The sequence below is a fragment of the Rhinopithecus roxellana genome, chromosome 6 (genome assembly GCF_007565055.1).
Source record: "Rhinopithecus roxellana isolate Shanxi Qingling chromosome 6, ASM756505v1, whole genome shotgun sequence".
In the NCBI taxonomy this organism is placed as follows: Eukaryota; Metazoa; Chordata; class Mammalia; order Primates; family Cercopithecidae; genus Rhinopithecus; species Rhinopithecus roxellana.
In genome coordinates this window covers 54,591,085-54,606,437 of record NC_044554.1, presented here as the reverse complement: position 1 = coordinate 54,606,437, position 15,353 = coordinate 54,591,085, and the positions used below count along the sequence as shown (strand labels likewise).

General features: G+C 37.2%; 1 protein-coding gene across 2 annotated transcripts in view; it reads left to right on the top strand.

The window, feature by feature from the left end:
- Window positions 1–15,353, top strand: part of TRIM24 (tripartite motif containing 24) — a 127,353-nt gene that overhangs the window by 70,249 nt on the left and 41,751 nt on the right. For both annotated transcript variants that reach the window (XM_010356312.2, XM_010356311.2), the window contains exons 6-7: window positions 165–279; window positions 2,615–2,761. In XM_010356312.2, the coding sequence (XP_010354614.1) occupies window positions 165–279; window positions 2,615–2,761 (262 nt within the window). The remainder of the gene's footprint in view (window positions 1–164; window positions 280–2,614; window positions 2,762–15,353) is intronic.

Sequence of the window (15,353 nt, the reverse complement as noted above, 5' to 3'; positions counted from 1 at the left end):
TCTGCTGTCTCATCTTCAAGACAGTCAATTTAAAGTGAAGGACTCAGAAATAGCAGAGCTTCTAAGGCCTGAAAACATTTTTGTCTAATGTAGACATTAAAACATCAATTTTAAATATTATACAAAAAAATCTGCCTTATGTTTTTCCCCCTTTTAATTTTCAGAATTATTGAAGTAAATCAAAATCAAAAGCAGGTGGAACAGGATATTAAAGTTGCTATATTTACATTGATGGTAGAAATAAATAAAAAAGGAAAAGCTCTACTGCATCAGTTAGAGGTAAGTGACTGCCCATGGGATAGTATATTGATTCAACATAGTATTTCCTAAAGTACTGTGAAGTAGAAATCATAGTGCTTTTAATATAATTGTTTCATTTGTGATTTAATACTTTTTTCCCCACTCCCAAGTTTTCCATTGCTGGATTTTGTATTGTAGCTGACAATTTAAAACTTTATAATACACTATGAATGTCTGACGACTGATTGTTTTCTTTATAGCACAAATTATAATGCCTTGCTTGTAGGAGGATCTCTGAATGTGAAACAGATGAGTTACTTTTGAGACTAACTGAAGTGAAAACTTTGCATCATAACGGGGTTTAGTGGAGCAAAATTTTCTAGAAAGATACACTTCAGATATATACCTGGTCAGTATATATCTACTGATGACCAGGTTCATTCTTAAAAAAAAATTTTTTTTTTTGAGACACGGTCTCACTCTGTTGCCCAGATGGAAGTGCAATAGCATGAATCACAGCTCACCACAGCCTCCACCTCCTGGGCTCAGGTGATCCTCTCATCACAGCCTCTCGAGTAATTAGAACTACAAGTGTATGCCACCATGCCTGGCTAATTTTTTTTTTTTTGAGAGGGGGTTTTGACACGTTGGCTCAGGCTGGTCTCAAACTCCTGGGCTCAGGCAGTCTGCCTGCCTCAGCCTTCCAAAGTACTGAGATTACAGGTATGAGCTACCCCACCTCGCCCCCTCCCCCCTTTTTTTTGATTCAGTGTTTTACTTTGTTCTCCAAGCTTGAATGCAGTGGTGTTTGCACTGCAGCCTTGACCTCCCGAGCTCAAGCAATCTTCCCACCTCAGCCTCCTGAGTAGCTGTGCAACCACACCTGACTAATTTTTTATTTTTGTAGAGATGAAGTCTCACTGTAGTGAATTTTCTTATTTTACTTTTTAGAGACAAGGTCTCAGTTTGTCATCTAGGCTCGAGTGTAATGGTATGGCCTTGGCTCACTGCAGCCTCAAACTCCTGGGAAACTGGGACTACAAGCGATCCTCCTGACTGAGCCTCCTGAGAAGCTGGGACTACAAGCCGTGTACTGCCACTCTTGGCTTTTTTTTTTTTTTTTTTTTTTTTTTTTGTAAAGATGTGGTCTTGCTATGTTGCCCAGGCTGGTTGGAGTCCCTTTTAAAGGCAAATAAACATAACCCTTTTATCTGTTAAGACTCGTAAAATTGGCTGAAATAGATATTTAGGATAGAAGACCAAAAAACCAGGGCGTCTGATTCTTAATTCTCAACCTTCTTCAAAGTAAACAATTTCTATTCCTACTAGAATGTTTCCAAAGAAACACTTAATAAATTTTTACAGAGGTCAAAAATAGCTTAATAGGCAAATTACTGTCTCTCTGAACTTAAATTACATATGGCAGAGCCATTGACTGTTACCAGTCCCTCAGACAGACAACTGCAATTTCCCCCTTAACTCAGTGTAGCTCAAGTGTATTTTCCAAATCTGGAACTGACTAGGGCCAGGATCTGGGTTCACTTTTTATTGAGAATGTAAGTCCATGTTGTAGTATAGCAATTTTACTTTTAAACTTTTCTAATTTGTCTGAGAAAGTAGAAAGTCCTGTTCTTCTTTTTCCTTGCTAGATCTAGGATGAGGTTTTTGGATAGGAACCTTTAAAATACCCAAGTTCAGTGTGCTCTACTTTTGATTATCCGCCTCTAAGGAAAGTACATACATACTTCCCTTAGAGAAATCTATATTATTTTATGTAGCTTTTCTTAAAGTGCATTGGCACAATTGTGCATCTGTTGGCTCCCATGTTAATTCTCAATAGACAGAAATAATGTGATGCCTTTTAAAAAAATTACCACATACAAAGGATAAATGTCATCTACAACACAGCATGACTCTGTTTTGCACAAACTACTTGCAATTGCAACTGTGAAGTAGAATCCCTAAAAGGTGAAATCATATGATTGAGTAAATTACGTGATCGAGTTACTTTACAGGTTTGCTGGATAGAACATCTGTCTTATTTGTGAATGTTGAATTTCATAGGCATTTACTGTATTATAGCTAATCTATCCTTTTTTATGTATTGTAAGATGCTCGAACAGAGTTAACTCCCAGAATACGTAAGACCCCTGATCCAGGGCCTTGATGGCTGAGGGGCCACATTTGGGATGCAGTTTTTTGCTATAGTGAAAATGATCCTTTGTACTAATAGGGAAAACACTAAGAGTATTTTTAGTTTCAGTAAATTGAGTACTTAGAGATTGTAGTTATTCTAATTTGTTTACCTGGAAATGACCATTAAAGTCTATGTTACATGCTGATACTAATTTTGAAATTATTTTCTTGTTTTCAGAGCCTTGCAAAGGACCATCGCATGAAACTTATGCAACAACAACAGGAAGTGGCTGGACTTTCTAAACAATTGGAACATGTCATGCATTTTTCTAAATGGGCAGTTTCCAGTGGCAGCAGCACAGCATTACTTTATAGCAAACGACTGGTAAGATAAAGTATGCTATTTAATATACTGTATAAATGCACAGTAAAACAATGGAGCCATTGTAATGCTTAAAATTTGTTCTGCTTGTGTGTTAATGCTTTTTACCTATTTTTAATTATTTATCAAAATATTTTGGTTTAAATATTTTTACCTGGCATAATTTGGGTGTAATTTCAGTTTTAATTTATCATGAATTCCTTCCTTGTTCTTTCCAAGTATTCACTGTCTTCATAGCAATTGAACTTGAAACCAAAAATAAGGACGATAGTGAACATTTTCTGATTACCTATACTGTGCCAGGTACTAATTCTAAGAATTTCCATGTAATATTTAAACTTTTACATCATTCTTATGAAATATACCTATTCACCTCCATTGTACACATGATGAAACTAAGGCATGTGATTATGTAACATGTCTAACATCACACAATAAGAGGTATAGCCAGGGTTTATAATATGATCTCAGACATGACCTGAGCCTGTGTTGGTGCTACACGGCAATCTGTGGTGTTGGATGTTTTTGCCACAGAAAAATAGCTCTGTGATTTGGTGAACTATTTGACACTGGTCTAGAACCTTGCTACTTAACATGTGACTACCACATCACTTGAGGATTCTGGTCAGGAGGTCTGGGGTGGGGCTTGTGAATTTCTAACAAGCTTGCAACTGATGCTGATGCTACTTGGTCTGTGGGCTGTGCTTTGAGTAACAAAGATGTAGAAGACATTTAGCTACATTCTTTAAAATTCCTGCTTTACATTCATCTTATTAAAGATTCAACAGAGATTTATATCAGTTCCAGACTATTGCAATAAAGCAAATATCATCATAAGCCTAGCCATACAGTTTTTTTTTAAGTTTTCCAGTGCATATAACTGTTCAATAGTATTATGTTTTTAAAAAAACAAGGTATATACCTTAATTAAATAATCCTTTTTTTTTGGTGACAGAGTCTCGCTATGTCACCCAGGCTGGAGTGCAGTGGCGCCATCTCTGCTCACTGCAAGCTCCGCCTCCCGGGTTCATGCCACCATTCTCCTGCCTCAGCCTCCCGAGTAGCTGGGACTACAGACGCCTGCCACCACGCCTGGCTAATTTTTTGTATTTTTAGTAGAGATGGGGTTTCACTGTGTTAGCCAGGATGGTCTCGATTTCCTGACCTCATGATCTACCCGCCTCGGCCTCCCAAAGTGCTGGGATTACAGGCGTGAGCCACTGCACCCGGCCTAAAGAATACTTTATTGCTAAAAATGTTAATCATCTGAGCCTTTCAAAAATCAGTCTTTTTGCTGATAGAGATTTTGATGGCTACTGGGATTGTAGTTGCTGAAGGTTGGGATAACTGTGGCAATATCTTAAAATAAGATGACAATGAAGTTTACATCGATTGACTCCTTTTTAATGAAAGATTTCTCCATAGCATGCAATGATAATTTGATAGCATTTTACCTACAATAGAACTTCTTTCAGAATTGGAGTCAGTCCTCTCAAAGCTTGTAGCTGCAGTATCACCTAAGTTTATGGAATATTCTAAATTCTTTGTTGTCATCTCAACAATGGTCACGGCATCTTCACCAGGAGTAATTTCTATCTCAAGAAACCACTTTTCTGTGCTCATCCATAAGAAGCAACTGTTCATCCATTCAAGTTTGATCATAGGATTGCAGCAATTCAGTCACATCTTCAGGCTCTACTTCTAATTCCAGTTCTTTTGCTGTTTCTATCACATCTGTAGTTCCTTCTTCACTGCAGTCTTGAATTCCTCCAGGTCATCCCTAAAGGTTGGAATCAACTTATTCCTAACTCTTGTTAATGCTGGCATATTTATCTCCTCCTATGAATCACTAAGGTTCTTAATGGCATCTAGAATAATGAATCTTTTCTAGAAGGTTTTTAATTTACTTTGCCCAGATCCATCAGAGGAATCACTGTGTATGGCGGCTCTTATACTAGCCTTATGTAATGTATTTCTTTTCTTTTCTTTTGTTTTTTTGAGATGGAGTCTCACTCTGTCGCCTAGACTGGAGTGCAGTGGCATGATCTCAGCTCACTGCAACCTCTAGCTCCCAGGTTCAAGCAATTCTCCTGCCTCAGCCTCCCAATAGCTGGGACTCTAGGCATGTACCACCATGCCCAGCTAATTTTTCTATGTTTTTTGTAAGAGATGGGGTTTGCCTATTTTTCCAGGATGGTCTCGAACTCCTGACCTCAAGTGACCCACCTGCCTCAGCCTCCCAAAGTGCTGGGATTACAGCATGAACCACTGCACCAGCCACATAATGTATTTCTTTTTTTTTTTTTTTTTTTTGAGACGGAGTCTCGCTCTGCCGCCCAGGCTGGAGTACAGTGGCCAGATCTCAGCTCACTGCAAGCTCCGCCTCCCGGGTTTACGCCATTCTCCTGCCTCAGCCTCCTGAGTAGCTGGGACTACAGGCGCCCGCCACCTCGCCCGGCTCGTTTGTTTTTTTTTTTTGTATTTTTAGTAGAAACGGGGTTTCACCTTGTTAGCCAGGATGGTCTCGATTTCCTGACCTCGTGATCCGCCCATCTCGGCCTCCCAAAGTGCTGGGATTACAGGCTTGAGCCACCGCACCCAGCCATAATGTATTTCTTAATAATTATTTCTTAAATAATACTTGAGGCCATGTACCTATAATACCAACACTGAGAGGCTGAGGCAGGAGGCTCACTTGAGGCTTGGAGTTCAAGACCACCCTGCGCCACAGGGTGGGACCCTATCGCTACCAAATGGGAAAAAAAAAAAGACATGAGAATCAGAATTACTTCTTGATTCATGGGCTGCAGAATGGATGTTGTGTTAGCGGGCATGAAAACAACCTTAATCTCCTTATGTATTTCCATGAGAGCTCTTAGGTGACCAGTTGTATTTGTCAATGAGTAGTAATATTTTAAAATCCTTTATTTTCTGAGCAGTGGGTCTCAAAAGTGGGCTTAAAATAATAACTAAAATATATTGTAAGTAGGTGTGCAGTCATCCCTCCTTTGTTTTCACTTATAGAACACAAAAGCAGTGTAGATTTAGCATAATTCTTAAGGGCTCTAGGTTATTTGGAGTGGTCAGTGACCATTGGCTTCAACTTCCAAGTCACCAGCTGCGTTAGTCCCTAACAAGAGTCAGTCTGTCCTTTGAGGATTTGAAGCCATGCATTGTATGAAATTTCTAGATGGCATCATCTTCCAATAGAAGTCTGTGTCATCTACATTGAAATGTGTTATTTAGAGTAGCCACCTTCATCAATGATCTTAGCTAGATCTTATGATTAATTTGCTGCAGCTTCTACATTAGCACTTGGTGCTTCACCTTGTACTTTTATATTGTGGATACTGCAGAATGGATGGTTTCTTTCCATAAATCTCATGGACCAACCTCTGCCACCTTAAAACTTTCTTTTGCAGCTTCCTCACCTCTCACCTCTCAGCTACCTCACCTCTCACAGCCTTCATTGAATTAAAGAGAGTTTTAGGACCTTCTCTGAATTAGATCTTGGGTTAAGGGAATGTCATAGCTGGTTTGATCTTCTATCAAGACCACACAACTTTCTTCCTGTCAGCAACAAGTCTGCTTGGCATTCTCATCATTCATGTGTTCACTGGAGTAACACTTTCGATTTCCTTCAAGAACTTTTCCTTTACATTCACAACTTGGCTAACTGGTGTGAGAGGCCTAGCTTTCAGCCTGTCTCAGCTTTGTACCTGCCTTCCTCAGTAAGCTTACTCATTTCTAACTTTCAATTAGTGAGAATCATGCAGCTCTTCCTTTCACTTGAAACTTAGAGACTATTGTAGGGTTATTAAATTGTCGCATCTGAGACTAGGAGGCCTGAGGAGAGGAAGAAAGAATGGCTAAATTGGTGGTACAAACAGAATATACTATTTATGTTTGCTCTTACTTGGAAGTAGTTTGTGATGTCCCCAAACAGTTACAATATTAACATTAAAGACCACAGATCACTGTAACAGATTATTGTTAAGAATTACCAAAATGTGACAGACACGTGAGCATGTGCTGTTGGAAAAATGGTGTGATTTTCTCAATGTGGTGTCGCAAACCTTAAATTTGTAAAATTTACAGTACTTACGAAGTGCAGTAAAGCAAAGCTCAGTAAAGTGAGGTGTACTTGTTTTACTACCTCCAAATCAAGTTTTCTGTCACCTATTCCAAAAAATGGAAGTCCAGAAATTTTCTATACAATTTTAAAATAAGGAAATGTGATTCTGGATAAACTTTATGAAATAACTTCGAATATTGAGTGACATCAGAGTTCTATAACTTTTCTTAATAATGAATTGTATTTAATTGTTAGGATTTGTTTTCCTTTCATAATTATCAGTGCTATAGTTTCTATCCTGATTTTTATTTTTTCATTAGTTTTAATGGAAAACATCTATACACTATATACCTTCTGTATTCTGTTACTTATATTTTTCTGAAAGTCAAATAGAAAAGGGATAGAGCGAATAGAGAATTGTGTTTTCCAACTTAATCCATCATGAGTATGTATGTGTAAGATATGTTATTCACACAATCAGATAAGCATTCCTTCAATTTCCTTATCAGTCTAAAAATGTGTTTGTTCTGATTTTTTATTGTATTATGGAGAAAATAAAAATAGGAGATGGGATAAATTAATTTACACAATGATCTGTTGAAATAGGAATGAAAGAGATAGTCATCTGTATGATACATAGAAGAAAATAGGAATAGTGAATCATATAGTACCAGTATTACCATTGTCTTGGTTAACTAAATTTTAAAACACTGTGGAACCCAAGTGAGCATTGATGCATTTCTAGTAGCAGCTATAGATAACAATTTGCCTGTAATGTGTGCAGAACTGAGGTTTGTGATTGTTTTTAAACATTTAGAAGATTTTCTAACTTCAGAAAATGTGAAAATCATTATATTGTGTAACTCTGTTCTCCAGAGTTCTGCTTTGTAAATATAGCCATGTTTACTTAGGTTATCCTTTAAATGATGGATTTTATATGCTTAAAAAATGAAAATGAAATGCCTAGCAGCCCTGAAACCTCAAGCTTGGCTTGCTGTTTTTAAAAATTTATTTATATTTTATTATATATTTAACATGTACAACATGATATTCTGACATATATGCATATTAAAATTATTGTTTAAATCAAACAGATTAATATTCATTATCCTAGTTACCTTGTATCTGTGTGTATGGTAAGAACACCTAAAATCTATAACAAATTTTTGATATACATTACAGTGTTATTAAGGAGGTTTTTTTGGTTTGTTCTTCTGGCGTTTTTTTTTTTTTTTTTTTTGAGGCAAGGTCTCTCTCTATCACCCAGGATGGAGTGCAGTGACATGATGATAGCTCATTGCAGCCTCAAACTTGCAGGCTCAAGCGAGCCTTTTGCCTCAGTGCCCCAAGTAGCTGGGATTACAGGTGCATGCCACCATAGCCCAGATTTTTTTTTTTTTTTTGAGAGACAAGGTCTTGCTCTGTCACCCCAACTGATCTTGAACTCCAGGTGTGAGCCACCACATCTGGCCGGCATTACAATGTTACTAACTGTAGTTCTTACTCTGTACATTAAATCTCAATGCTTATTCATTCTACCTACCTGGAAATTTGTACCCTTTGACTTCTCTACATTTCCTACCCACCTAGCCCCTAGTAATCACTATACCACTTTGTCTTCAACTTTCTAAAAATATTCCATGTATAAGTGAGATTATACAGTATTTTTCTTTCTGGATCTGGCTTATTTCACTTATCATAGTGTCCTCAAGGTTCATCCTTCTTATCAAAAATAACAGGATTTCTTTCCTTTTTTAAGGCTGAATAATATTTTATTATATATATCTACCACAATTTATTTATCCTTGCATCATTGGATACAGGTTGTTTTTCTATCTTGGCCATTGTGAATAATGCTGCAGTGACATGGAGGGGGGACTGCAGATATCTCTACAAGATCCTATTTCATTTCCTGTCATAATATACCCAACAGAGGGATTGCTGGATCTATACTAGTTCTGTTTTTAATTATTTGAAGAACCTCCATACTATTATCCATAGTGGTTGCACCAATCTGCATTCCCATCTAAAGTGTACAAAGGGTTCCCTTTTTTCCACACCCTGGTCAACACTTGTCTTTCTTGTCTTTTTGATATTAGCTGGATCCTAACAGGTATGAGGTGATAGCTCATTGTGGTTTTGATTTGAATTTTCCTATTGATTAGTGATATGAAGCATTTTTTCGTATGCCTGTTGGACTTTTTTTTCTTCTTTGGAAAAATGTAAATTCAAACTCTTTGTTCATTTTTTAATCACGTTATTTGGGTTTTTGCTATTGTGTTGTGTGAGTTTCTTATACAGGTTAAGCATCCCGACTGAAATCTGAAGTTCTCCAAAATTCAAAACTTTTTGAGCACCATCATGACACCACAAGTGGGAAATTACACACATAAGAATTGAACACAACTTGGAGTCGTGCACAAAATTATTAGAAATATTGTATACAGTTGCTTTCAGGCTATGTGTATTGAGTATATGAAACATAAATGAATTTCATATTTAGACTTGGACCCTATCCCCAAAATATCATCATTATCAATATACATAATACATAAAATCTGTGTGTGTGTGTGTGTGTGTGTATTCACATAAAAACTATCAAGAATCTTACTGTCTCACCTCTTCCCGGCATGGAGGCATCAGCATGGTGACTGAGGTCACTGCATATTGGAGAGGGTTGGGGAATCACAACAGGCATGAAGCTGGCAGCCACGGATGTGAAGTGGTGAGGGAGGAATACAGAAGTGGTAAGAAGAATTAGCCAGTGTCATTTGGATTTTGGTTACATTGAGTAAATAAGTAAATGGATTGAATAAGTAAGTAAATATATTGACGGTAATGGCAGCCAAGTTTCCAGAGAAAGTATTTAGAAAGAAGTTAGGCTAGGAAGGGCCCAAAGATGTGTTGGATTGGAATTAAGAGTACAAGTGTGAACTTAGAGTTTTATTTTTATTCTTGGACTGAGATCTAGAAATAGTTATAGATGTATATGTCCATCTGTATGCATATATATATATTCGATGTCGGTGTGCTGCATCCCAATAGCAGTGAGGCCACTTCCTTCCAGATCTTGGTTTCAAAATACCAAAGAAAGGGGAGGAAAGTAAAAGGTGTGCCCAGAACATGTTGTTATACCAGAAAACTACTGAAATTCTCAGAGAATAATGGGGACATGTCAAAGGGAACAGGATTCAGTGTAAAAGGGCTCCCACTGGGAAAACCAAGAACAAATTTGAGGATCAAAATAAGTCACTATAATAAATTATAACACACTGAATTAAATAAGAATACATGAATTCATAATAACATAAATCAGTAAACAGTAGATTATTTGGGGGAGAAGTTGATAACAAAACTAAAAGTCACGGTTATAAAACAATGGGTATACAGAAGCACATTTGGTCACTATCACAGAGGTAATTTGAGAGGAGTAATCAGTGGCTGCAAATATGCTGGGCAGAGGATTGATGGGGAACAGAGTATTAGTAAAATCTCAGAATACCTCTTCAACTTTAAGTTTAAGAAATTGAGTAGCAGAATTATAGATCAAGATTAATATCACCAGTGGTACAACAATTTGACACCCTACGTTTCCTGGCACATCATCGTCTGTGTGGTATTCTTGCCAAGAATACTGTAACTAAGTCTGATCAGGAGGAAATGCCACCCAGGTTCAAGGTCATCCTACAGAATGTAAGGCCATAAAATCTTCAAAACACATCAGGGACATGAAGGAAAGGGAAAGACTAAGCAACTAAATAATGAGGCAGCTAAGCAACTTTGTATCCTTGATAGCATCATGGAAAAGACTGCTGAAACTGTTGGCATTTGGATGAAGTGTTTAAACTGGATGGCTGTGTTGTAACAGTTGGTTTATGAATTTGGAATCTGGGATTTGGTTATGTTAGAAGATCTTTGTTTTAGGATATCCATACTGCAGTATTTAGGGAAGACAGGACCTCATGCCTGTAGCTTGCTCTCAAAAGTTTTGGAAAAAGACTAGTAACGTGTGTAGGAGCAGTTGGGTGGGCACTGGAGCAAATGTCGTAACTTAACACTCAGGGAATTTGGGTGAAACAAATGTAGGGTTCTTTTACTTTTCTGGCAGTGTTTCTATGATTTCAAAATTATTTAAAAATAAATTATTAAATAGCTATTGTCAAAAAGATAAAGGTAACAGGTGTTGGAAAGGATATGGAGAAAGGGGAACGATTGCATCCCGTTGATGAGAATGTAAATTAGTACAACCATAGAAAACAGTATGGAATATACTTACCTGGCAGGGGAGATACCATGATCACGAAAACAGTATGGAAGTTCCTTGAAAATTTACATATAGAAGTATCATGATCCAGCAGTCTCACTTTTGGGTATGTATATATTCAAAGGGAATGAAATCAAGATCTTGAATAGATGTATGTAACTGGGTTCATTGCAACACTCACAATAACCAAAAAATGGAATCAGCCTAAGTATTCAACAGATAAATGGATAAAGAAAATGTGGTACATATACCCAATGGAATACGATTTAGGTTTATAAAAGAAGGAAATCCTGTCATTTGCAACAACATAGATGAACCTTGAGGACATTATATTTACTTCATGATCTCACTTATATGTGGAAAAAAATTAAACTCAGAGAGAGTAGAATGGTGGTTACAAAGGGCTGGAAGGGATTCAGGGTATTGGAATGGATGTTAGTCAAAGGCTGCAAAATTTCAATTAGATGGGAGGAATAAGTTCACCAGAGCTATTATATGACATGAGAACTAGAGTTAATACCACTGTGTTTATATTCTTGAAAATTGCTAAAAGAGTAGATTTTAACTGTTCTCATCACAAAAAAATAAGTAAATGAGGTAATACATAGTTAATTAACTCAATTTAACCATTCCACAATGTATATTTATTTCAAAACATGCTGTACACAGAAATATATTCATTTTTTATTGGTCAATTAAAATAATGCTTTTTTAAAATAAATTATTAAATTTTAGATAAAACAATTATTAAATTTCAGATAAAACATAGTTCTTAGAATACTTCTTATGGTTAGCATTATGAGCATGATTTATGGCAGGAATTATTAGAGGGTGCAAAAAATTAAAGGGGGAAATTCGGGGAAAGGAATATTGTATTGACTGCTGCCTGGTAAACACTTTGCTACATATTCTACATAGTCCCAAAATAAGTTATTTATTTATTTATTTATGTTTTTGGAGACAGAGCCTCCCTCTGTCACCCAGGCTGGAGTACCTCCCAGGTTCCAGTGATTCTCCTGCCTCAGCCTCCGAAGTAGCTGTGATTACAGGTGCATGCCACCACACCTAGCTAATTTTTTGTGTGTTTTTAGTAGAGACTGGGTTTCACCATGTTGGCCAGGCTGGTCTCGAACTCCTGACCTCGTGGTCTGCCCGCCTTGGCCTCCCAAAGTGTTGGGATTACAGGTGTGAGCCACCATGCCTGGTCTATACGTGTTTTAAAAGTAGAGCCAATGGGATTTGCTGACAGGTTGAATATAGAGTGTAAGAAAAAGAAAGGAGCCGAGGACTTTAAGTTGTAGGGAAAAACATTATTACCAATAATTGAGATGGAGAGGATTATAGGAAGAGTACACCTGAGAATAAACAGTACAGTCATGTGTTGCTTGATGACAGGGATGCATTCTGAGAAATGGTGATTTCGGCATCGTGTGACATCATAGGATGTACTTACACAAACCTAGATGGTTTACCCTGTTGCTCCTATCTGTACAGCATACCACTGTACTGCATACTGTAGGCAGTTGTACATAATGGTAAATGTTTGTATATCTAAACATAGAACAAGTACAGTCAAAATACAATACAAAGGATTAAAAAATGATACACCATGGAGGTTGCAGTGAACCGAGCTGAGATCATACCACTGCACTCCAGCCTGGGTGACAGAGTGAGAGTCAAAAAAAAAAAAAAAAAAGTGCACCTGTGTAGGTATAGGGCATTTACCATGAATGGAGCTTGCAGGACTGGAAGTTGCTCTGGGTGAGCACGTGAGTGATTGTGAAGGCGCAGGACATTACTGTAGGCTACATTAAATTTATTTGAAAATATTTTTTCTTCAATAATAAATTTTAATTTACTTAATAATAAATTTTAGCTTACTTAAGGAAAGCTTACTGTAACTTTTTAACTTTATAAACTGTAATTTTTTAAATGTCTTGACTTTTGTAGTAACAGTTAGCTTAAAACACAAACACATTGTACAAATTCTTCCTTATATCTTTAATTCATAAGCTTATTTATTTGTTTATTTTAAAACTTTTTGTTGAAAACCAAGATGCAAACACACACATTAGCCTAGGCCTACTCAAGGTTCATATCTTCAATATCACTGTCTTACACCTCCACGTTTTATCTCCCTGGAAAGTCTTCAGGGGCATAAACATGCATTCAGTTCTCATCTTCTATTATAATAATGCTTTTTCTGAGACTATCTCTTGAAGGACTTGGCTGAGGCTGTCACTTTTTTTAGTAAGTAGTAGGAGTACACTCTAAAATAATGAAAAAAGTGTAATATAGTAGATACATAAACCAATAACATAGTCATTTATTATCATTATACAACTGGCAGCACTGTAGGTTTGTTTACACCAGCATCACCATAAGCACTTGAGTAATACCTGGTGCTGTGATGTTACTACAGCTCCAACATCATTAGGCAATGGGAATTATTCAGCTTCATTATAATTTCATGGGACCACTGTTGTACATGAGGTTCATTGTTGACTGAAACATTGCTATATGGTGCATGACTACATAGGAATGTAGAGGAAGAGAGAAGTAAAAAAACTCAGCCCTGAGCATTCCAGCATATAGTGTTGTGGGAGAGAAGAAATCACCAACAATGGAGACTGAGATTGTGCACTGCCAAGAAGCAGAGAAATCCCTGCCCTTACTGGGGAGTTCAAAAACAGTGGGATTATAGTGTGCTGGAAACCAAATGAAAAAAAGCATTTCCATGAAGGCAGACCGACCACCCGTGTGAAAAGCTGCTACAAGCCTGAACATAATGGTTTCAGGAAAGAATGGATGGGGAAGAATAGGAGACAGTGAACCTAGATGAGTCTTTGGAAGAGTTTTGCTGTAAAAGAAATGGGGTAGTTGATGGTAGGAGAAAAGGAGTTAAAGAGTTTTGTTTTTAGCTGAAAAAACTTAAAAGCATATTTATATGTTGATGGGTGTGATCCAGTAAAATGGGAAAATTGGTGTTACAGAAGAGGGATGAAAATTACTGGGCAGGCAAGATGGGGTGTGCTCCACTGCACAAGTGGAAGGCTGGCTTTAACTAGAAACATGGACATTTCATCATCCGTTGCAACAGGAGGGGATATTGACTGAAAAGTGGTGGAAGTTTGTGGAAGATCTTTGATTGTTGCTGATTTTCAGTGAAATGCTAAGTACATTAGCTAAGATTAAGAATGAGAGAGGAAATACTGATGATTCAAAAAGAGAAAAGAAAGTAGGAAATATTTAGGAAAGTAGAGAAGTGAATGGATTAGAGAAATGTCATATGATAGTCAGCCTTAATGGCCTACCTGAAGTAAGTGGTCATGTGTTTGAAGTGAGATCAGCTCAGTTATGTTCAGGCAACATGTGGGATTTAACCAGGGTAGGTTGTTTTATCTAGGGGAAACATTGAGGAGGGTGAAGTGAGCATATATAATTGAGTGAAAGGGGAGTTGACATATATATGTGACATCTATGATCTATATGACTATATGTGACACATGTTATGACATGTGACATGCATGTTACATGACATGTGACATACATGCTATGTGACATATGTGTCATATGACATGTGTTACATATGTGACATATATGTAAGGAAATTGTGATGATTATTGACCCTGGAATTGAAGCTAGATAATGAGGAATTGAGGGATAGAGGGCAAGGGTAAAGTGAAATGAAAGGATGGAAAAAGCAAAGTCTTATAGGACCTAGGGGGAATTATTGGTATTTGGGCACTAGAGGAAGTGAATCATTTGGTTGGATATTGAAATCATCAAAAATTGCCACAGGACTAATATTGGAGATGGTGATAGGTAAACCAAGAACTAAAATCTTCAAGGACTGAGGGAGAATGAGTAGATGCTCATTGATGACTGCAGCGTGGAGGAAAGAGGATGGTGTGGTGTGATGATATGAGATTCAAAGCTGGTTGTATTCAGGGCAATGGCGGGAACAGAACTGTAATGAGGAACAAGGAGAACCACCTCACTCACAGGCCCAGTTCCTTTTCCTGAACAGAGACAAATTTGTATTCCCTGTAACTCATTAGCCCCAGTCTAAATTCTGAATCCTTCTAAGAGAGTAAGTAAAGTAAATGAAAGCATTAAGATACGTTAATAGTTTTTATTTTACAAATATTTGAGTTAGTGATTCCGCAAATTTTATTAGTAATCCAAAAAACTAACTTTAACCTGTCACTTCAAAATTGGTTCAGTAGTACAGCTAACTGAATTATGCCTCAAAA